This window comes from Orbilia oligospora, assembly GCF_000225545.1.
Source record: "Orbilia oligospora ATCC 24927 unplaced genomic scaffold scaffold00176, whole genome shotgun sequence".
NCBI lineage: Eukaryota > Fungi > Ascomycota > Orbiliomycetes > Orbiliales > Orbiliaceae > Orbilia > Orbilia oligospora.
Genome location: NW_011645733.1, coordinates 209,122 through 231,658, shown reverse-complemented (window position 1 = coordinate 231,658; position 22,537 = coordinate 209,122). Strand labels below are relative to the sequence as shown.

The window sequence follows — 22,537 nt, the reverse complement described above, 5'->3', positions numbered from 1 at the left end:
CCCCTTACAGCCCATTCTAATACATCCCCATCATTGACACCGGCACCATTTTCCAATAACAACCGGACCACATTTTCATGCCCTCTCCATGCGGCCATTTTGAGTGATGCCTCACTGATATGGGCACCCTTTTCTAATAACAGCTGGACCAGAGCCTCGCACCCATCGTTCGATGCATTAAATAATAGCTTCCCACCAGGCTCACCCTCAAGTAGTGTTTCGTGCCCATCTTTGACGGCCTTCAATAAAAAATCAACATCGAACTTGAAACGGCCGTAACCATTAGATCTAACAGTTTGCACAAGCGTATAGATGATGGTCTCAAATAGCAATTGGGTAGTAGCTTCGTCCTCTGCTTTGTACCACGTCGTGTCATCCGCGTCTTTTTCGAGAACCAAATGGGTTATAGCCTTGGCCTCGTGCCCACCGTTTGCAGCGAGCTCGAGTAGTGACCTCCAAACAATCTCCTGTTTTTTGATGCCAAGTTTTTCGAGCAGCAGCTTAACAAGGCCTTCACCCTCACTAGTGCTTTCGACCACGGCTGTCTTGAGGCCCTTCTGCTCGGCGGAAGTATTGCTCTCAAGCAATAGCGGAAGAATATGCCAGAGCTCATTTTTGATAGCTTCTGCGAGTAGCGTGCATCCTCGCTGTAGCCTGGTATCAGCTCCCTTTTCAATCAGTAACCGGGCTACAGCCTCGTGTCCACCTGCCACGGCCAACCAGACCGGTTTCCTATTACTAGGACAGTCTGGCTCGATATTGGCTCCTTTCTCGAGCAATAGTCGAACTACAGCCTCGCATCCTTTCTCAGCAGCATGTTGGAGTAACGATTCCCTCCGACCCAGGAACTCCCGTGTGTTTACATTAGCCCCTCTGTCAAGTAGCAGTCGGAGTACGCCTTCGTGCCCGTTTTTACATGCGCTTAATAGCAACTTTCGGCCATACTTGCTCTTAACTAATAGCCGGACAATGCCATCGTGTCCATCCTTAGCTGCCTTTAGCAGCATGCGACTATCACGGTCGCCATTCGACTCAATAAAGGCTGCTTTCTTTAGGAGAAGTTGTGGAACCGTAGGGCCAACCTCCTCAAACAATAGTCGAATAATAGCCTCATGTCCCTTCTCAGCGGCAGTGCTCAGTAACCTTCGATCTCGACAGTCCAGCAAGAGGTTCACAATCCCGCCAGAGCTCTCATCATCAAAGCTATTAGCCTCATAATCAAATCCATCAGGGTTATCGGCCTCGTTATCAGAATCTTCTTCCTTGACACGAGTCGCCCGTAAATTCCCATCATAGACGTCTAGAGTAAAATCGGTTGGGTGGCTATCGCACGCAAGATCAATGATACGCATGGCATACCAACTCCACTCTCGAAAGTGATTGCGCGTGAGATCAACTGTAAGCATGGCGTACCACGTCCGCTTCCGGCGCGCAGGATCATTCAGCCCCCCCGGTATACCCCTCTCTAGAAGCCGCTTCACTAAAGCCGCTTCACTAAATCCGCATCGCCTTGCTCCGCTGCAGATAGAATGAGGGTGATTTCACTGGCATCCTGTTGGCTAAGCTCGGTGACGCTCTCCTCAATCAGAAGCCCAATTATTACATGATGGCCCCCAGAGATAGCGCGCCAAAGTGGCGTGTGCCTGCAACAATCCCTCAACTCACGTTTAGCACCGTGTTTGAGAAGTAGAACCAGCATGACTTCGCACCCTTCCTCAGCTGCCCACCAAAGCGGGGTCTGGCCAAGGTCATCCCCTGAGTTAACATCGGTGTTCCCTGACTCCAATAACGACCTAGCCACCTCTATGTCTTTACTAATGACAGCCCATAGAAGTGGGGTCCGACCAAGGTCATCCCTTGGGTTAACATCGGTGTTCCCTGACTCCAATAACGACCTAGCAACCTCTATGTCTTTATTAATGACAGCCCATAGAAGTGGGGTCCGACCAAGGTCATCCCTTGAGTTAACATTGACGTTCCCCGACCCTAGTAACAGCCTAACGATGCCGGCTTTCCTATTTATCGCGGCCCACGAGAGCGGCGTCCGCCCAATTGCATCCTTTGAGTTAACATCAACGCTTCCCGACTCTAACAAGACCTTGGCCGCATCGGTTTGCCCTTTCATAGCGGCCCACGAAAGCGGCGTCCGCCCAGTTGCATCCTTTGAATTAACATCAATATTTTCCGACTCTAGTAGGATTTTGACCACATCGGTTTGCCCTTCCATAGCGGCCCACGAAAGCGGCGTCCGCCCAGTCGCATCCTTTGGATCAGCAGGATGACTTCGATCATTCGAATCGCCGCTCCATTCCCATCCTTAGCCGCTCGAAACAATAAGGATGGGTCTTTCGGTGTGTCGATTGCAGTTGGGTTATTGCTAGGGCCCGATAAAAGCTCGGCTACAGTATCGTGTCTATTCGCCTCTGCCCAAGCCAAAGCCGTATTGCCGTATATATCTTTGCGTCCCCGGTCAATTCGGTCGTCCCGAAGGAGCACCTCCACAGCCGCAGGGTGGCCACGTGCTGCAGCTAGCGAAAGTGGTGTGTTATCGTATTTGTCCGCGCTATTTAAATCCACGGCGTGACTCGCGCACAGGAGTGATATGACCGCATCATGTCCGTTCGCCGCAGCCAACCCGAGTGGAGTTCGTCCGTGTGTGTCTTTCACATCCGGCTCAGATCCTTCTAAAAGAAGAGTTCGAACAATCTTCCATAGTCCAAAGTATGAGGCCAAGTGCAAGCCAGTGACTTGCCGGGGCACGTTCTGACTAAAGTTATGGGAGCCTCTGGAAGCCGTAGCCGCCTGGCTAGCCGCAGAGACTTTCTGTGCGTTACGAATAAATTTTGATGCTAATCGCTCAACCTCTTCAGCTGAGGTGGTTGTAGTGTGGTGGCCCCAATTTCGCGCCGCATAGTCGTAAAATCGGTATTTCATCAACCGCGCTTCGAACACTTTGTCTGACGAACACATGCCACTCTCAAACTCGGAAAATAGTAGATATGCGATGCAAGCTTTCGCGATATTAGTTTCTGCTTCTGGAAACCAGCGTTGTCGTGTACGCTCAAAGTACTCCTGCGTTGTGGTATGAACCAACCGAATAGTATCGCTCTCTTTATCAACCACAACTAGCCCGGCGCACACTGAAATTATGTCCTTAATAGGTATGAGGTCGTCGACATCTAGGTCATGGTCTTCTATCTGTATAGCGAGGGCGTGTTGAAGCTCCGATGTGACTAGCGGCCGCTTTGCGCAGGTAATCCATGAAAGGACGGATATCGCCAATTGCGCCAAATTCTTAGACCCGTGAATAATCCTATCCATAGCTTCGTCGTAGGCGGTGATATATGCATCTAAGCCTTTAGGAAGGTTTCCCAAAGTTTGCGTTATCTGCTTACGTGTCAACTTAGTTTTAAGATTGTCGAAGTGAAGCTTTGCAAGCAGAAACCTAGATAGCTGTCAGCCACTCAAGAAATCCATGTCTAGGGTTACAACTATAGAGGTGATACTTGCATTCCATCGACCACTTTGATTATATCGCTTACGATTCTATCACGTAGTTCTTCCAGTGGCTCCTTTCCCTCATCTGATATACGACCTTTTATATATTTCTCGATGTCCACATCCCGAGCACGGATCTCCAGTGATTTGCCCTCTTTGAACATTTCAGTGATCTCAGGGATATTCCTCGATGTTATAAATATATTCGCATTATGTTGGTTCCGGAGATAGAATATCTCAGTGAGGATTAGCCTCTGGAAACCATCGGACGTTCGCGATTCATCGAGAGCGTCAATCACAAGGAAAACCTTTGAGTACGTGTTCATTATAGACCGGAGAACTTTCGAGAGTTCATCAAATGATGGCCGTGTGTGCCTAGGGTGGTGGTGGGTGTAGAGATCTTTAATACCGGGAAATAGAGATGACTGGGTCTCAGCTAACTGTTTTAGGAGGCTCGCCAGTATGTGATTGGCGTTTTGTAGTTTTGTTTGACGCATATCGTAGTATATATACGCAAGGCCAACCTTCGTATTACCAACTTTCGAGACCAAGTAGTCCACCACAATCGATGCGATGATAGTTTTCCCAGCCCCGGGAATGCCGGGACAGAATAAACTTTGCTTATCACCGACCACCCACTCTTGGAACTCTGGCGAGTTAAGCAACCACTGGCCTGTTCCCGCTTGTCTTCGACTTCTATAGTCACTTTGTTGAGGACCATAGTCGATGTCTGTGAGCCAATTAAGGATCTCAAGGTCTTCCTTCCCCTGTAGACTAGATTTTATGACTTTTACATCGGCTTCAGTTTTAGATAGAGTACCGAGCACTAACCCATTGTTAGAAGACGTCAACTCCTCCTATATTACAAATTCTAGAACGACTAACCACTAGAAATAAGCACCGCAATCTTCTCTTCAGCCTCGATCTTTTTAGAAGGAATTCGGCGGAGAAGATCTTTCGCATATGCCGCTGCCGCCATTGCTGCGTATCCTTGCCACTCTTTATTCTTGTGAGTATCAGAGTAGTCGCAAATCCCGCGAATAACCAGACACGGAAAATGGTTTATTAGTCCGGCCGCCTCCATCTCAAAGCACAAAACATTTTTTTCAGCAGCAAGTCTATCTCGAATCAAAGCATTTTTCATTAGTTGATTGGCCGAAGCAATCAAGCCGTAATGTATAGTTGGATTATCGTCATTGTCTCGGTCGGGCCGCACAATCAGTTTCGATGGGTCACAGACTCCCATACAGCTCCTTTCATCCTTTGGAGGGTGACAAATATGCGATTGATATAATCTATCACTGCTTGGATCCGGTTGCTGATACTTTTTTCGCAATCTGGGCCATCTATCGAAGGTTGCTGAGATAATTTCCTTTAATTGATGACCTTTCATTTCGTATTCAACTTCAATGTCGCTTAATGCTACTCGAAGGATGGTTGGCGCTTTATCTAAGTGCCCAGTAGTCTCAAATTCCTGGTTTTGTATTGTTTTACCAAAGTCATATTGGAAAAGTCCGCTCTCTCCGTTGCTGGGTGCACCGACCACGATATCTCCGAGGCGAATATCATTTTTTTCGCTTGGAGCGCCGCCGCCAATTCCGACAAGTAGACCAATTCTGATGTTAGAGAATGTACGTAACATATCCCTAGCGACAGCCGATGCTGCGGCTATACCGTATTCCCCCTTAGGTAATACGGCAATCACCACTTTGTGTTTCTCCATAATTCCCCGAACGTAGATATTATTATCGTTTGGAGAGAAGTCGTCTGGAGACTCGTGGACTTCATCGAGAAGTGCTTGCGCGGCAACGCGCTCAATGGATAGAGCGCAAACCCACCCAACCGTGTAGTCAAGGGTAGACATAGTCGAAAGAATTGCGAAGACTATACAGAGTCCACTAGTCGAATTTTCGGACCCCGAGTAGTATGAGGATCGCAATAGAAAAATACACTAACACTCCGCTGGAAAAACTTCAGTCAGGAAGGATCTACCTTCCGTTGAGTTAATACTGCGTATGAAATGCAATCCATGCAAGTATGATGTGTCATAGAGGGACTCTTGCGGCAACCTTCCCCGCTTTTTCTCAGCGGAAAAGTTTCAGCCTTGTAGTCGTGCGCCCATTATGATGTCCGGTCTCGACAATAATTGGATGTTAATATGGGATATATACTTTGTAAGCCTCAATTATGAATCTCTAGTATCGATGGCTTTAGTAACGGCGCTGCCGCCGCCAGCAAAAGGTAGCAATCTTCCAAGACTTCAATTGACGTGCCCCTCTTTGCCATCATGCTAGCCACAAGGGCTACAAAGTGGTGTCAGCGAACGCACAGCGTTGGCTTTGTCGATAGCCTAGCCGACCTCCAAAGTCTTCCTCAGCGAGAAGACCCTTCCATGCAAAATCGCGGATAGTGAACATAGTATAGAATATCCTATTACGTTTGTATCCACAAGACACTCTTTGTGTCATTGGAGGGAAATACAAGGCTCGGATGTTGCTTTTTGGGTTTAGAATATGTGTTGACTCGAGCTTGCGTTCCCTTTCGATTGCAATGTGTAGCTCGGTACTCGGCTGGTCTGGTCTGGCGAGATTTTTACATAACCTTGTAGTCTGTAAGGTAAAAAACGAGGCAGAGATGAACTACGCCTAACTGACAATCAGTGGTTGTGCTGCAGGCTCATAAACTTTAGGAATACGGATGGTGATGATGATGTTGATTGCTTTTGTTAGTTACATAATGAACAGAGCCTCTCAGGCTTAGTTAATAGCATGAATGGGGACAACACATATGTCACGTGACCCTACAGGCTTCCTAACTATTGGTCTTATAAACCAGATATAGCTTGGTCTGGTACACTAAAACGGGCGCGTGGGTTTAAGAAAACTAGGTTCGACTCTAAGCCTGGGAATACAGCAACGTTAGTCTGGGGGGTCGCTCGCCCATGCCTTTGCAAGAGGTTTGCACAGTGAAGTTCGAAAATTACTGACTTTGTGGTAATCAAAGCTTCAATGCTGCCTCGTCACCACTTCCGAACACCGCAAAAACATCAACAACCGAATTTAAAAAGTAAGGTCGACTAGGTCTGGGCTCAGCTTGACCCGAAAGTTGAGTCTCCGAGCCATCAAATGACGCGAGAGCAGTCTTTGACTGAGACTACGGCCTGTTTATAAAGCGGTTAGCACGGAAAACTAGACCTTTAATCTTGCATCATATAATTCTGACGGTAGAACTTAATGTTCCTGCTTGTAGAGCATTCTAGATCTAGCTTGGCTTTTATCAACGCAAATAGAGGTCTTGAGTCACAATCGAAAGAAGGCAAGTGAGGTAACTCAAACTGAGTGAAAAAGTATATTTCGCATGAACTTATAAGCTTAGAGGAGCACGAGGCCCGGTTTGGAATAGTGATAAATTTATTAAATTGCTGCGCGCGCAATGATTCCGGAACCGACAGAGACCGAACTATCGTTTTTGACCTGGCACCACCCATCCTCTGGGATATTTATAAACCCGGTAACACTTGAGCGGTACTGCCCACTTGATAACGGCAGGCTCAAGCGGTGTACCTTTTCGAGTTGCGGGACCTCTTCGAACCAACTAGGAGCTTTCAGTTCAATACCCGTCGAAATTTCTTATTCAATATTAGAAATACTTGACATTCAAAGTTTAACGGCATGCAGGGCTATCAATTGGTATTTCAGATCTCTCGTGGACGAGCTCTTGCCGTATAAATCAATCTTTAAAGATTGCCCGGAGGTTTTAAGGGCATTATTATCAACAAAATCGGCATCCAATTTCACGATCAGACAAATTTACGAAACATTGTGTTCGCAAGCCTGTTCTGAATGCGGACAATTTGCCCCGTTTTTGGACCTATTCACGGGTTGTAGGAATTGCTTCCCTTGTATCCTCAAGTCCCCTAATTTACGCGCCCTCCCAAAATCGACATTGGAAAAACGACTTGGTCGTCGAATCCCATCGGAAACTCTCCTAACTGTCCCGGGAGAGTATGCCCAAATAGGCAGGAGGTATAAGCAGCGATATCGGTTGGTACGTCTCTCGCAATCCATGATTGAAGAACTGCAAGGAGACCCGCATGATGGCTTTGCCAAGGACCAATATCGTTATATGCCTATGATGCGGGTGCCTGTGCTGGGAATGATTAGCGGCGGAGAAATTGAGCGAGGGAGATGTTGTCAAGCCTGCCATCTCGGCCCCCGGGAAGAAATAGAAGGGTATCAAGATTGGAATACTTCCTATTCAAGGTCTGGGTATTTGGAACATTTCAAGGTGTGCAAGATGGCACAAATAGCCAGAGCGGCCCTGCCACAATATATCAAACCCTCGGAGGAAATTAGCCGGAGCGCTAAGTACCAGTTTCAAGGATTCATCAGTGATTATAGATTTAAAGTACTGTTCAGTCAATCATTTTGAATTTAGTGTTAAGGTACCCGGCGACGTTATACCCCATGTTGATAATTCGTGAATACTATCATGTTGGTACGAATACAAGATTTATCTTCAGAGAAGTCATGGGTATGGTAGGAATAATGTAGATGGATGGATTGTTTATCTTGGATCTACTACGGGAGGAACATTGGAGGGAGTGTCTATTGCCACCTGTCTGTCGCAGTATACATGGTACCTCTTCGTTAAAACTCTGTGGCTTAATATTAATATTGAAACACCAATCTTGAAATTTATTCTGAAGTTGCTAAACCATAAAGAGAATATCGCCAAATTCCTACTCGCAAGTAATACTTGCCCCACGGGTTAGATATACTTTTACTACCATGGTAGCCGCTTTCCAATGTGTACTATCTATCCCCTATCATAGGGGGTCTTAAAAACGGAAAGACAGACTAGGAGCTAACCTCGAGGCTATAATTCAACGACGCATTTCATCCTGACCAGGTCTGGCCGTGTGTGAAGCGCACATGTGAGTTGATCATGATTTCCTTTCTTCTAGTCGAGTGACTACTATACTTGGCATTTAACGTTTGTGTCTGGTTTACGAGACCAGTTCGGGCTGAACGTTGCACTAATTCGCTATTCCTTGTGCAGCAGCAATGTGTATGTGATATAGTACTGGGTACAGATGATGAAACCCTGCAAATAGTGTCAGTATATGGACAATCCCGGTGCCTATTTAACCATTGAGCTATAAGCTTACTTATTATTTTAACGATGAATCGGTGATTTGGATGGTCTCGGATTGGATGAATTCTTTTCTCTTCTGTCTAAAAGCGTACCAGTACTTCGTCACTACCTTGATTCTATATCTTTTATTTGATCACACATTTTACGCAACCGGTGTATATATAAAAGAAAACGATCTGAGTTATGTAGCTGTTTGCCGAAGTATTCTATTGAGTTCGCAATTGTTAACCTAGTGTGAGATGAATTATCATGAAGACTATAGTGATTGAGGAATATAACATTTCAGACATGCTCCTCTGGCCTCCTCTTATGCACAAGCCGTTCCTCTAAAATCTGAGAGCTTAAAATAATGACACGATAGCCGACGACGCTGTATGGCTTCAAAGAAGCAGGGCCCCCCTCTAATGCGCGAGCGAGAATCTACCCTTCGATTAGCCAAGCTCAATTGAAGAATCTTGGGATTGAATGTATGACGACGTGTTACCAGACCACAGTTCACCCGCCCTTTCACCAAAAAGGTCATGCAAATGCAATCCAAGTGGGTGCAATATTCCTAGGTATACAGCCTCAAGCCGCCTGTGTCTCTCGGCGCAGTTCCTAGACTCGGTTCTAGCAATATTGCAATATAGGGAGCGGTTTGAGCAAAGATAGAAAACAAACAGACCAAAACTTAAAGCCTTAAACCACAATTATTAGTGATCACTAACGCATATATATAGTGTCCAAGCAATAATGTTTTTAACATGAAAAATAGCTATAGCAATTATAATATTAAAAACCCAATTCCCTACGGCTTTTATCTATAGACGCTTTGCGAAATTAACGTTTTTGGTGTATTGTTGGACGGGCTTGGTGGGTCTCGTGGATATAAGGTTATCTCGTGGGCCCTAGAGCAATTAAAGCGCCTGCTAGCCTACTAACTAACCTATGAACTAACTTGTGGGCTAGAACAAGCCTGTTGGGAAAGAAAAAGGCGTCCCTTGTTAAATTATAGACGTTCCTCCCCTGCCAGACCCATCTAACAACCCTTCTTCAAGAGTCTGAACCTCTTTATCCACCCCGTGCCGATCGCTCGATAGTTCTGCAGTCTCAAAATCGATAATCCGTGCACTTCTTCCAGTTACGAGAAAGTTATATTTATTCAAATCGCCATGCACAATCCCGAGCGCGTGTAATCTCCGAACAACTTCCTCGCAGGCAGATAGATCTTCGATAGTTGCGTGTCGACCGTCAAGTTTCTCCATCAAGAACCCTATCACACGGCCGTCCTCCGTCAAATACCCGAGGACTCAGGTCCGATACCGTGCCCTTTGATCCGTTCGTACCACCTAGTCTCAAGAGCGTAGTATTCGACCTCCCAGGGGAACCTGGCGAATTTGGCAACAACGTCCCGATTTTCGGGGTGTGGGGTGGTAGCAAGATGGACGTTTGCACTAAACCTCTGTTTGATCTGCAGCGAGAGATAGTCAAAAGACTTCTCATGCCAGATATAATTAATTGAGGGCAGCTTTTGCTTATTAGTTTCAACAAAGTACGGAACGCCATTCTCTGCCCGAGCGATACGGCCGCAATTCCAGTCACCTGTCGGGAATGCCGGAAGTTTTTGGAGAAGCGCTGGAGGAAAGGCTAAATCCTCCTCATCGAGAGTACCTGGGTCAATAGTGATGTATCTGAAGTATTTTCTTCCATCAAGCATCCTGTAATAGCTAGATTGCTCATTGCCGACGTCGACTTCTTGATTGAGAATTTCTATTTGAGACATAAGCGCGGCGATGATGTTCTAAAAAGCAGGTACTTTGTGGTCCCGCTTTGTGGGTCTTTGCGTATTACCAGTGATTTACAACTCAAATTTTGAGGCTTGGTTATAATTAGCCGCACGCAGATATATTGTAGAGGGACTGACGAACTCGCATTGATTTACGGCGATGAGATGAGGGAGGGAATTCGAACTAGAATATTAGAATTTTTCGATCAGGGAGGTTACAATGGTGCCGTTGATGGGTTTATGGTGTTGTAAGAGAGTAACTACATGCTAAAAGAAAGATTAAGATGGGATGATGATATCGATGATGAGATGGCCGATGGAGAAGGAAGAAACTCTTCCTTTCCTGGTCTCTCATGTGTTGATTGAATAATAACACAAATGTCATGTGATCTACATCACATGACCAACACATCAACACATTATATCACATCACTAGCGTCCTGATCTGGCCCTTTTGACGACCATGCATATGCATCCTTCTACTTATATCTTCTTTTATAACTCGAGTTGACAAGTCAATTAGAGGAGGGATGAATAATTACCTCACTGCTCGTGGAAGGGGGTATATCGTCATTCGTCATCTTTTCCTCCTCAATGATAAACAATTTTGCACTAACGTTAACTGGTACTCCATCACATCCGGTCCAGGGTATTCCACTCAACACATACTCCTTCAATATACATACATACGGAGCTGAAGATGGTGGCATTTTGGCGTAATTTCGCACTCAGGAATAACGCCATGGCGCCACTTAGCACGGCTGAACGTCGCGATAAGAACGGATAGCGGCTTCAGGACAATAAACAGCGAATCAGATTACGCCGAGTCCTTACAAATGCGCTCTTTTTTTTCCGGTCGTGATATATCGGCATGCGCACTTAGCTCCTCTAGATGGCTTATAGTCTTGGAGCTAGAGCTGCCCCGAGATGGTTACACATGCACAGCCGTAGCGCTAAATTCATGAAATACGTAAAACTGCAAAACGGAATAGATTTCCCCATTTTCTTCTGATTAGAATACATTGCAGCCGCCCGGCCCGTGTGATTGCGATTGCGATGCATAATTTGAAACTTAGGTGGCGGTATGCAAATATCGATAGATAGGTTGTATATGTAGATATACGTATACCATGATATACCATGATGAAAGCTAGCTTGGAATCCATATTGTTCTTTATGAGATACCGCTATGACACCCTTTAAATCAAAGTACCGGTACTTCCTGTACCATGAGCTTTAGGCTTCATGTCTTATGCAATACCAAGTTGCTTTTGAGAATTCGCGGGATAACCGGACGGAGTCTTCCCGACGATATTGAAATAATATGGGGAAGAACCTCTTGACCCGAATATAAAAGGGGACAGGGCCACTACTTAGGGGCCTTCTTGTTCATTATCACTAAGACCAAAGCCGGATATCCCAAGAAATCAAAACTCTGACCTATATATTATAAATCGAAGCTTTCGTAGTTGAATAAGCGATGGACGGAAACATGGAGTCCGAAGTAAGTTCTCGTGTTATTGCCAGCCCCAAAAGGAAGAATAGAAAAGGGAAAAATAACCGTGGTTTAAACTTATATTAGAAAATTTGGAAAGTGGACAATTGGCAAATCCCAGTTCCCCTGGGGGACTGCTCTATCCACCTTCTTGTCGAGGGCAAAACGATTAGACGAGCTTTCATCATGGATGGAGGCAAGAAGGCCGATGGCATTGACCCTATGGTCCCCATCTTAAATACACTCAGTATAATTGATAAGGAATATGGTACCGATTGGACTTTCAACAAATGGGTAGTAACCCATTGGGATGAAGACCACTATGAAGGTGTCCTTACTCTCCTAGAGTCTAATACGAAAGGTATTTGCAGAAAGAAAATTGAAAAGGGGGCCCAACCAAAGCCACAAGACTATACAACGTTCCGAAATGCGTACTTTTGTAAAGAGCCAGATTTATATTGTGGCGCGAAATACGATCATTTGAACAGTGAAAAGGTAGTTGAAAAAATCTGCAACGTGGTCAATCTCTGCCAATTCCGGGATGTAATACCTGGAAGTAGCTTATTGCGCCGAGACTTGTTCACAGGAAGATTCTGGCCCCCAGACGAAGACTGCTCACCTGGCGTGAAGCTTCTGGCGGGAACTAACAAAACTATACATGTACATAAAGCAGCTGATGACGCTTATTTCAATAATGCACCTCATTTTACGGTGCTTGGTGCCGGAGGCTATACACTGATTCGACCTAACATAAAGGCAAAGGTCACGGTCAACGAACTTACCTTCATGGAGGACTCTACGATATCAAAAAATGAGACTTCGATTTTAAGTCTCTTACACTGGCCGCAACACAAGGCAGGAGCATACTTTACGGGGGGTGACGGGAATCCTAAAGCCGAATTAGAGGCAATAATTCCTTTGCTCGGCGCGTACGAAAAGCTTCCTGTGAACACCTTTAAGTTAGACCATCATGGTTCTAGCAAGGAGAATATCCAAAAAACCAATACACAGGGCCTCCCCAAAGATGCCTCCCTTCGCGACGTCTGGCCTAAAAATCAAGATGCCCTGAATTCTAACCTTAAAAAGAAAGATGAACAGGGCCTTGAAGTCGTCCGTCAGCTCCAACCTCGAAATATCTTGGTAACTCCAGGGAACCAATATGGGCACCCAAGTAAGTTCCAGATCCAGACCCTCAATCGATCCCCATACGAAAACAAGCCACAGTTTCTGATCTTTAAATGCAATTGTGCTAATTCCAATTCCAAAGCGTATGATGTCATCACGCTATTGTCCTGTTGCAGATTTGAGACAGGGATTCGCCCGGTTCTACACACAACACGGTCACCGTATTGGATGTTGAAACCACCTAGCGGGAAGGATGTCAATTTAGGCCATTTCGAGGCTTTGGAGACCATTCACCTTCGAGCACGCAACATGATGTTTGAGAAGAAAGCTCTTGTTACATTATTAGGTGCACAGGCAGAACTACACGATGAGGTGTTAGGGTCAAATGAACAGTACGCCCAAGCATATGATGAATTCAAGAGTCATTACCAGAAGGTATGGTCTTCATTTGAGATCGAAGAAATAACCAGATCTACAGAATGCTATGTAGTTAGCAACTAACCGAAGCCTGGGTATTTTAGTTCTGTGGTGCCAAAGATCCACCGACCTGGTTAGAAGCTATCGCTGAGGTTGAACGGCAACAAAATGACGTCGTAAGTATTTGTCGTAACGCAACAATACGTCAAAAGCTTCTACTAACCCTCTGAACATAGATGAAACAACTAAATAAGTTCTATAACCAAAAGAATTACACGGGAGAAGAACCCAGTTGGTCCAGCATTTTAGATTTTCGTGATATCATCCAAGAATATCGTGAGCAGATACAAGATACATCAACGACAACCTGGGGTACTCTTTCCGGGCAGAAGGTCGGACTTCACGAACTGCCTTACTACCTAGTCAGATTTACATTTAACAACAGTGTCGAAGCCGAAATCGATATTATGGATGAAACAGGCAATATAATGCCGACTGAAGAAATTGCATCCCAAGAACCGTCTTCTTACTCAGAATCGGACAGCGAAGATGAGGATGACGACGTAGCCCCTGGGAACAATAAGCAACGAAAGGGTGGGGTTAAAAGCCGAATAAAGAAAAGCCAAATTCTACCGGCGTTAGCTGACGTCGATATACCTGACTCAAAAGAATATAAGCTTTTTAAAATAGTTTATGATTACACAGAGGATGTTGTGAACGATTTGGTGTCAAAACACACCGGCGACAAACTGGTTCTTAACTACGCAAACAAAAAATCATTGTGGGAGAAAGACTTACGGGAGGTTTTAAATAAATCTACCAAAATGGATATGAAAACGGTGATGGACGAAATACATCATCATCTCAGATTAAACTATTTCCAGAGAGCGAAAGAGACCCGCGATATCGTCGATACTCCCCCGCTCAATGCGGGTCAGATTACATACTACCTACGGAAAGAAGACATTATAGATATATTCGGTGATACCCGAGGGAGCAGGTTGATCAAGCCGCGGAAGCCGAAAACCCCCCGGCCTCGAAAAAAGAAGGTCGTGAAAAAATGAACGATAGTTGACTCTAAACCTTCGAAGACGCAATCAAGGATCCAGACGGAATTCCAGGCGGAGAAAACAAGAAAATTTATCTAACAGAGGGAAGGGTTCGAGAGATAGTCACAGCCATTGGAAAATGCTGTATAACCCACATTGGGTTGGTAACTCTGCGTCAAGATTGGAAAATTTGGAACAACATTTCTTCCGACACGTTGGTCACTTAGCTGATGAAGGCTGCTATTATTTCTCTTTATGATCATAATTTTTAACTTATGTTCTGATGTTCACGCTATTAAGCAGAGCTAGAGGGGAGATATGACGCCCTAATATCATGTTCGGGTGCTCGTGCAAAACCCTCCAGCCAAGTCATTCTTTAGCTCTGCTTATCATATTTCCTAGTTTCCTTCACTGTGTCATTAGTTTAGTTATATCTCTCGTTCACTACTGAAGCTTTCGTTCTTTTACATCAGTCAATAGTATAATATCAAAGTGATTTTTCAAACTTATCATATCGACCTCTCTCTAAAATCAAGATTTAGGATTCCTGGTAGTATATCTGAGAATACCACCATCACGGAGAGCTCATAGGTTGCAGTTTCTCGGGGTTTTCAGAAAATTCTTGCTATTTATCATCATTGGCATACAGGTATCAGAATATAATATATATATACGTTGTCTAACGTAGCTAACCTAGGTGAGGAGGAAACGATTTTGTGATATAAAGAAGAGGGCCTTTATATAATAGATTCATGAGTTAATAAATCGTTAGCAATAGCGCCGCCATGAAAAAGAACGAAGCTCGGCCCACCCGAAACACCACTATGAAATATATTGTACCAAGCCTTGAAACTGTAGTCTCCTCCTCGATTGACGGCAGGACCGCTTTTTTCTTTCTTTTTTTTTTTGTGTTGGCCGGATATATCTGTTACTCAAGAATTCACTTCGTCAGCATATTTGATTTCGGGTTAGGGTTCCAGGTCAAGCGATGCAATGCAGCTTACCATGATCCCATGTTTCAAGCCATTCAACTTTTTGTCGCCTGTATTTTTTTGGACTTTGGTGCTTACTCGGGTTTTGACGCTTCGTTTTTACGTAAGATTACGCTTTCGAAAGGAATATCGTGTCGTATTTCCAAATTTTAGTTTAGACCTATAACGTTCCTAGCGTCTACTCGAATTCGTCCGAAATAACGACGAGCCGGTTTTGGATTCTGTAGCACTACTAGCTTCCAACTAGACTTCCAGGCCAGGGATTATTATTTTATCCCTATCCCCGTTGTATATTATGACGGCGGGAGTACCTTTTTCTGCGGAACAAGGGCATGACTCAAACTCAAATACCCACTATCATTAGTAATGAAAAGCACCGTTCAAGGTTGTACTAGAGTTATTTTGTGGCTAGCTAGTATTACCGACGCTTTGAGACTCGAGCCGGGTAGTTTTTTTTTTAGTTTTTTGTTTGGACGTTTCGGTTGTCATCCGGTGAAGGATTGTCGCTTACAAAACGGTGCGATTAGACTGGCTAGTCTTGTGTCTTTAGAAAAAGGTATTTAAGGTTCCGAGTCGTCGGTACAAAAAAATACAACATCTCAACTCCATTCGAGAAAACACCATCAGTTCAATATCAATTCTTTCAATTGACAGCATCAAATTCTACTCTATACTACTCTACATATTTTTTTACTATAAACCCAATTTTCGGGTTAACTATACTTACAGAAAAAAAGAAAAAATGTATATTCGCGGAGTCCACGCCGAAGAACAGATAAAACCTCTGTTGAACTTTATCCACCAGAACCCGCTTGGTATCTTCACAACCGCAATCCCTTCAGCTTCTCACCCACTTCTACAGTCCAGTCATGTCCCCTGGGTCTTAGACATCATCTCCGATGATCCAGACGCACCAGTTAAAGGCCGTCTACGAGGACACATGGCCCGTCAGAATCCTCAGGCGAAAGCCATAATCGAAGCTTTACAATCTTCTTCGTCTTCTACAAACACCGGGGACGAAGTTACCGGTGGAGGCGATGGTTTATTAGAGCAAGAAGTTCTGGTTCTATTCAATGGACCGCATCATCACTACGTTACTCCAAAGTTCTATGTTGAGACGAAACCAGCAACGGCGAAGGTAGTCCCAACGTGGAATTACTCCGCTGTTCAAGCCTATGGAAAAGCACGCATCTACCATTCTTCCGGCTCGGCGGCAACTTCAGAATACCTGGGTCAACAGATGAAAGATCTTTCTACCCTTTGTGAAACGGAAATAATGGGGTATACAGGTGAAAAGGGCACGACTAACGGACCATGGGAAATTGAAGATGCGCCGGAGAGGTATTTGGAGATCATGAAGAAGGGAGTTATTGGGGTTGAAATTGAGATTGAAAGGATTGGAGGCAAATGGAAGATGAGTCAGGAAATGAGCGTAGGGGATAGAAATGGTGTTGCGGAGGGGTTTAAGAATCTTGGGACGGAGATTGGAGTTGCGATTTCGCAGTGTGTGAGGGAGAGGGGGGAGATTTGTGACGAGGCGAAGAGGAAGGCGAAGGAGAGCTCGTAAATTGTAATATCTTGGAATTTTGATTTAGATAGTTTTGGAAATCAATACATAAATTTCACTCATGATGATATTAGCCTGATCCATCATAATCAGCTACCTGGCTACTTAATTCTCATACTACCAATAGATGAAATAACTACATGAATATTCCGATAGACCTTGATAAAGAAAATAGAGATAAGAAGCCTCGTAGTGATTCGAGATTAAGGTCATTGTCAACATCGATCACAGCGACATAAGAAATTTCCATCCCAAGTTACAACATACTAGAACATATTCCTCCAGCTCGATCGCGAGCTCCTCAGTCAGATGTATATTTTTCATGGAATCCACCCGCTAGTACCCCTACAGGTTAAAACTCCCTCGCTGCCATAGGTTCGCACCCTCTCCGAGTAAACCTAAAAGTGGGTCTTCGCTTAACCCACCACCGTAGTCGGGCCTTTACCGGTTATTATCCTCCACGTCTAATATTAGTCATAACGATACAACTTCAAGCCAAATTCGTGAGAAGCAGCGGAGATTCGGAGAAATATGGAAACTTCGTATTCAATCGACGAGAAGGTTATGGATTGTACGAAGATTGTACGAATTGGCCTGTGAAAGATTTTCCAACGCCAAGGGTATTAGGTAATAGATACTGAGGAGGTCTAGGCGGGGTTGAAGATGAATTGAATACTGTGTATTACAAGTACAAGCCACAAACGCCGGTTGCGGATTCGGCTTAGAAATACGAACAGATAATAAGATATATCAGAATGGTTTAGATGATATGTTCGTTTCGTTATACGCGTATACGCTTTACGATATCTTATTTGTAAATTGTAGTTATTTATCGTTTGTCATGTGAACTGGTAACTGAATTGGCTGACCGGCTAGCTAGGTATATTGAAATTGTATCATCCATAATCGATAAAGGAAGTATAAACAAATCAATTGGGGGAATAGAGTCTCCTAACCAATAAGAATCAGCATAAACTCGAAGGGTAGCAAATGAGCTTGTTAATTGGCAGACGAACGTCAGTTGGTAGATATTATGTGTTGCGTGGTATTTTCTGCGTTGTCGACACAAGTCACGAAGAGTCTTGTAACGTATCGATTCAACATTCAAATTATCATCTTGAAAACCTCAATTAAACTACTTGTTAACAGCTATAATTGCTAATTTACAGCCTCAAATATTTCTTCTATGGATTATAATGGGAAGGAAATGTTCTGGAATGGAACTCGGAACGGAACGTTGGAACATATCCAATATGCCATGCCCACTATACCCAAAGCAGCAGGCAAACAGGTCGAACACAGGTTGGATCTGGTCGAAAGCGGCAAGTGGAGAACCTGCGACTCGACGTGCATGCGTCGCCGTCTTGCCCCTGATATTAGGTATCTCCATCTATAGCATATGCAACATCCGAGACTTCACCACTTTCTGGATTCCCACTTCTTATTCCCACATTCACTATCTTGGCTGCATACTGACTGGATTGGGGATTAGTCAGTAGAGGCCATGCTGTATTCAATATACTTATAGCAAACAATCTGGCTCAAGTGGTTTGAACCTCAAACCTCCTTCCGGCTCCCACGCACACGCCTCCCGCAGCGTGTCTTGTCGACCACGGCCTCGACAACTTCAAATCTATATAACCCTCAACCACATCGTCTAGAAGCCTTCTGATATCTTCCATCGGAATCGCCTGCTTCTCTTCTTCTGACTGATCTATCTTTCGACTCTCACTTCCTCACCTGAGTCGAGTTTGGTATCATCCCCTTTTTAACCATCCGACGTCATGTCCTCATACGCCCTCCCCACCACATCAGCCACAAATGGCGTTCCGCGACGAGACAGCCAATCTTCAATTGGCTCCAATGAATCCCACTCTCAGTCCCATACCCACCGACAGACTAATTCTACCGAAAGTCTCGCCCCAATTATCACGAACTTCCGGTTTCCTGCCGTCTCTGAAGGTGTCGCTCACGATCATACCGATGAAGACCACGTCCATGAACATCCGGCGTCGCTACGCAGGCATTCTCGAAGATTTAGTAATAATTCGTTGAGTAGGAGTTTTGTTTACTCGCCGGGCGGCGTTTCGGCTTCTGCTGCTGCTAGTACTACGACGGTCAATGGAACTGGTGATGCACCGAGGCCGGATTCTAGAGGTAGTCAGGGGTTGATATCGCTGGTTTATGGGCATAGTCACAGTCACAGCCATAGCCATAGTCATGGGCATAGCCATACTCATAGTCACGGACATAGTCACTCACATTCCCACTCGCATTCGCATTCACACTCACACTCTCCTTCACCGTCTTGCGGAGGCCACGCTCACTCGCCTTCTGTCGGACACTCGCATTCGCCGTCGTGTGGCGGTGGACATGGGCATGGGCATGGACATGACCACTCCCCATCGATTAACCATACGCACTCGCCGTCAGGACATTCCCACTCTCATTCTCATCTACACGACCATGATCACGATCACGACCACAGCCACGAACATACGCAGTATGTATACACCATATACTTCGCTAGATTGAATCAAGCTAATCTTTTATAGTGCACCTCTGCAAAAACTCCTCCTACCCCCCTTCCTCGTCACACTCACCCTTCTATCCGCTTCATTGGCATTCTCTTCGGCTTCCACCTTTCTGTCGCATCCACACCAACATGCTTTATCTGAACCCGAGCCCTTAGAGGCCGAGACGCATTCGTTGAAAAAGGATGCTCTGATCATCGACCACCCAGAGACGACCTCCCGTTTCCTTGCAGCATGCGCCCTATCTTCCGGTTCCCTTCTCGTATCCATACTCATCGGAATCGTCACAGGCGGTGGGGACAAGAAGCCCGCTGAGGATACTAAGAATAGTCTCAGCAAAGGCAAGGCCGAGATAGCACCACCTTTCTTCAGTCGACAATCGCAGAATCTTGCTCTCCGACGGGCCCTTGGTGTCATGCTCCCCTTCCTAGCTGCCTTTGAACTTGGCGGTTCGCGCGCCGCCGCTCTACTGCTTGCCGCTTGCGCATCAGGTTTATCCAGTGGATTTGGAGCAAAGCTACCTTCCTTCACTTTTGACGAAATTAAGGATTTGTTGACAAAAAAATGGGTCTTCCTCACCACTTTCACTTCTATCGCCTTCCTCGACCTTTTCGCAATTGGCGATGTAGCGGATATGAAGTCCACGTTTATTGGATACGTCGCCCTTTCTTTCAGTTTATTCGCCTTCCCACCACCTATCCCATCCAAGAACACCGCCTCAATCACCAAACGATCTGAATTGTCGACTACCGTAATCGCTGCGATCATGCTATGCGTCCCCGTTCTCGCCCTTCCGTTCCTGTTCAGTACCTATACACTAGGTTTCACCAGCCCAGGATGGTATCTTATTGCAATTATCGCCGCCGGTGTCGCCTATACGGGTCTTGGAAGCGATATGGGTATCCAACCTACAGCAGCGATCTATGGGATTGTAGCAGCCTTCCTCGGTGGTTGGATCGAAGAAGAATGGTTGATTCGTCGGGGCTTTCTCGAAGCTGCTATCGTAGCTTCAATTGCCGGGGTACTCTACGTAAACTCCCAAAAACATTCGCATTCGCATAAAGGGAAAAAACCCGGGAGGATTACCGAACGGCTCTTGTCCGCGAGTAGGAACTGGCCTATTGTCAATGCCATATTATCGGATCCGGACTCTAGGAAGATCTTTTACTTTATGCTGTATGTTACCCTTTTCCTATACACAAAAATTATTGATTATGGACTAATCTGAATATTCTAGGCTAAACTTCTGCTTCATGCTTGTGCAAACACTTTACGGCTTTCTTACTGGTTCTCTCGGTCTTCTATCGGATAGTATTCACATGCTTCTCGATTGTTTAGCGTTAGCCGTCGGTCTCGCAGCTGCTGTGATGTCTAAATGGCCACCATCAACTACGTTTCCTTATGGCCTCGGGAAGATTGAGACATTGGCAGGGTTTGCGAACGGTATATTGTTATTTTTGATCAGTCTTGAAATCATATTCGAAGCTTTCCAGCGACTTTGGGGTAGTGATGGAGAACTTGAAAGATTGGATGAGTTGTTGGTTGTTAGTGCTGCGGGATTGGTCGTCAATCTTGTGGGTATCATGGCATTCGATCACGGACATGCGCATCATGGACATTCTCACGGACATTCGCATGATCATCACGTAAGTTTTTTTGCCGTCCTTTGGGTGATTAGATTAAGAACAATGGAGGAAACTAATTGTTGATGAAATATTAGAACGAAAACCTTCAAGGCATCTTCCTTCATATTCTTGCCGACGCTTTGGGGTCTCTGTCTGTTACTGTCTCGACGTTATTAGTCAAATACACGGGATATACATTCTTTGACCCCATCGCATCAGTATTGATCGCAGTGTTGATTGGTGCAACTGCTTTCCCCTTGGTGTTTAGTAGTGCGCAGAGGTTATTACTCGCGGTACCTGAAGATGTGGAGTTTGAGTTGAGGGATAAGTTGAGTGGATTAAGTGGGTTCGGAGGGGTGGTTGGGTATAAAGGGAAGTTTTGGTTAGGAGATTCACCAGCTGAAGAGGAGAAGGGGAAACATGATCACGACCACCACCATGAACACGATCACGACCATGATCACCACGGACATGGACATGGACACGATCATGACCATTCTCATAGCCACGATCATTCTCACGGACACGATCACGGCCATGGTTGCGACTCGAGTAATATCCTAGGAGTAATCCACATCGCCGTTGATAAAGGAACCGATGAAAATACTATTCGAGAAAAAGTAAAACAACATTTGGGGAAAAGAATGGGGAAGGTATTGGTGCAAGTTGAGAAGGTTATCGAGGGAGGGATTAGTGGATGTTGGTGTGGGATCAGTCAGAGTAATAATATGGGACTTGCGACACCTAGGCATGGAAGTTTTAGTGTTAATGGGGGGTATTTACTTGGTGGTGGTGGTGGTAGTGGTGGGGGTAGCGTTGGAAGTGGAGGTGGTGGGGAGAGGAAGGATGAGTAGTCGGTCTCCTTTTTTTGGCTTTTAGGGATGGGGGGATACATTTAGGTGGAGTTTTTGGATTTTACTTTTTTGTTTTTAAGTTATGGATTTTTTATGTAGTATATGAGCGATAGATGGGTCACTGCACTTGATGATTTATATTAACAGATGGGTGGATTTGAGATTCATTCATCGAAGTTCTTCATCGTTTTAAATTATATCTAACGAAGTGAATAAAAGATGGTGATGATGATGATGATGATGATGGTAAATTTTGAATTCCATTTGTATATACCAGCAAGACAAAAAAATGAAAACGAAAGAGGTATAATATAATCCCTATAAAAAGAAGAGAAGCCATCACTTCATGAAAAAAAAAAAACAGAAAAACAAAAAAAAGGGAGAACATATAAACTCCATACTGTATATGCCATACAAGCTATAAAACGAAAGAAAGAGAGGAAGGGTGAGATGAAAAAA

General features: G+C 44.9%; 7 protein-coding genes across 7 annotated transcripts; 4 read left to right on the top strand and 3 right to left on the bottom strand.

Moving 5' to 3' along the window:
* Positions 1 to 1,480: 1,480 nt before the first annotated feature.
* AOL_s00176g70 (uncharacterized protein) lies at positions 1,481 to 2,125 on the bottom strand (the record flags this gene model as incomplete). The annotated part of the gene is made up of 1 exon (XM_011128206.1): positions 1,481 to 2,125. The coding sequence occupies one exon, from the start codon at positions 2,123 to 2,125 to the stop codon at positions 1,481 to 1,483; it is 645 nt and encodes a 214-aa protein (XP_011126508.1).
* Positions 2,126 to 2,190: 65 nt separating this feature from the next.
* On the bottom strand, positions 2,191 to 5,362 carry AOL_s00176g69 (uncharacterized protein; the record flags this gene model as incomplete). Its single annotated transcript, XM_011128205.1, has 3 exons — positions 2,191 to 3,387; positions 3,543 to 4,324; positions 4,384 to 5,362. 3 exons carry the CDS (start codon positions 5,360 to 5,362, stop codon positions 2,191 to 2,193), a joined length of 2,958 nt encoding a protein of 985 aa, XP_011126507.1.
* A 1,568-nt stretch (positions 5,363 to 6,930) lies between these two features.
* On the top strand, positions 6,931 to 7,929 carry AOL_s00176g68 (uncharacterized protein; the record flags this gene model as incomplete). Its single annotated transcript, XM_011128204.1, has 1 exon — positions 6,931 to 7,929. One exon carries the CDS (start codon positions 6,931 to 6,933, stop codon positions 7,927 to 7,929), a length of 999 nt encoding a protein of 332 aa, XP_011126506.1.
* Positions 7,930 to 9,928: 1,999 nt separating this feature from the next.
* Positions 9,929 to 10,417, bottom strand: AOL_s00176g67 (uncharacterized protein; the record flags this gene model as incomplete). The annotated part of the gene is made up of 1 exon (XM_011128203.1): positions 9,929 to 10,417. The coding sequence occupies one exon, from the start codon at positions 10,415 to 10,417 to the stop codon at positions 9,929 to 9,931; it is 489 nt and encodes a 162-aa protein (XP_011126505.1).
* A 1,684-nt stretch (positions 10,418 to 12,101) lies between these two features.
* On the top strand, positions 12,102 to 14,521 carry AOL_s00176g66 (uncharacterized protein; the record flags this gene model as incomplete). Its single annotated transcript, XM_011128202.1, has 4 exons — positions 12,102 to 13,086; positions 13,183 to 13,475; positions 13,562 to 13,633; positions 13,694 to 14,521. The coding sequence occupies 4 exons, from the start codon at positions 12,102 to 12,104 to the stop codon at positions 14,519 to 14,521; spliced, it is 2,178 nt and encodes a 725-aa protein (XP_011126504.1).
* Positions 14,522 to 16,240: 1,719 nt separating this feature from the next.
* AOL_s00176g65 (uncharacterized protein) lies at positions 16,241 to 17,065 on the top strand (the record flags this gene model as incomplete). Its single annotated transcript, XM_011128201.1, has 1 exon — positions 16,241 to 17,065. The coding sequence occupies one exon, from the start codon at positions 16,241 to 16,243 to the stop codon at positions 17,063 to 17,065; it is 825 nt and encodes a 274-aa protein (XP_011126503.1).
* A 1,784-nt stretch (positions 17,066 to 18,849) lies between these two features.
* AOL_s00176g64 (uncharacterized protein) lies at positions 18,850 to 22,078 on the top strand (the record flags this gene model as incomplete). Its single annotated transcript, XM_011128200.1, has 4 exons — positions 18,850 to 19,568; positions 19,621 to 20,775; positions 20,837 to 21,245; positions 21,320 to 22,078. The coding sequence occupies 4 exons, from the start codon at positions 18,850 to 18,852 to the stop codon at positions 22,076 to 22,078; spliced, it is 3,042 nt and encodes a 1,013-aa protein (XP_011126502.1).
* Between the last annotated feature and the right edge of the window lie 459 nt (positions 22,079 to 22,537).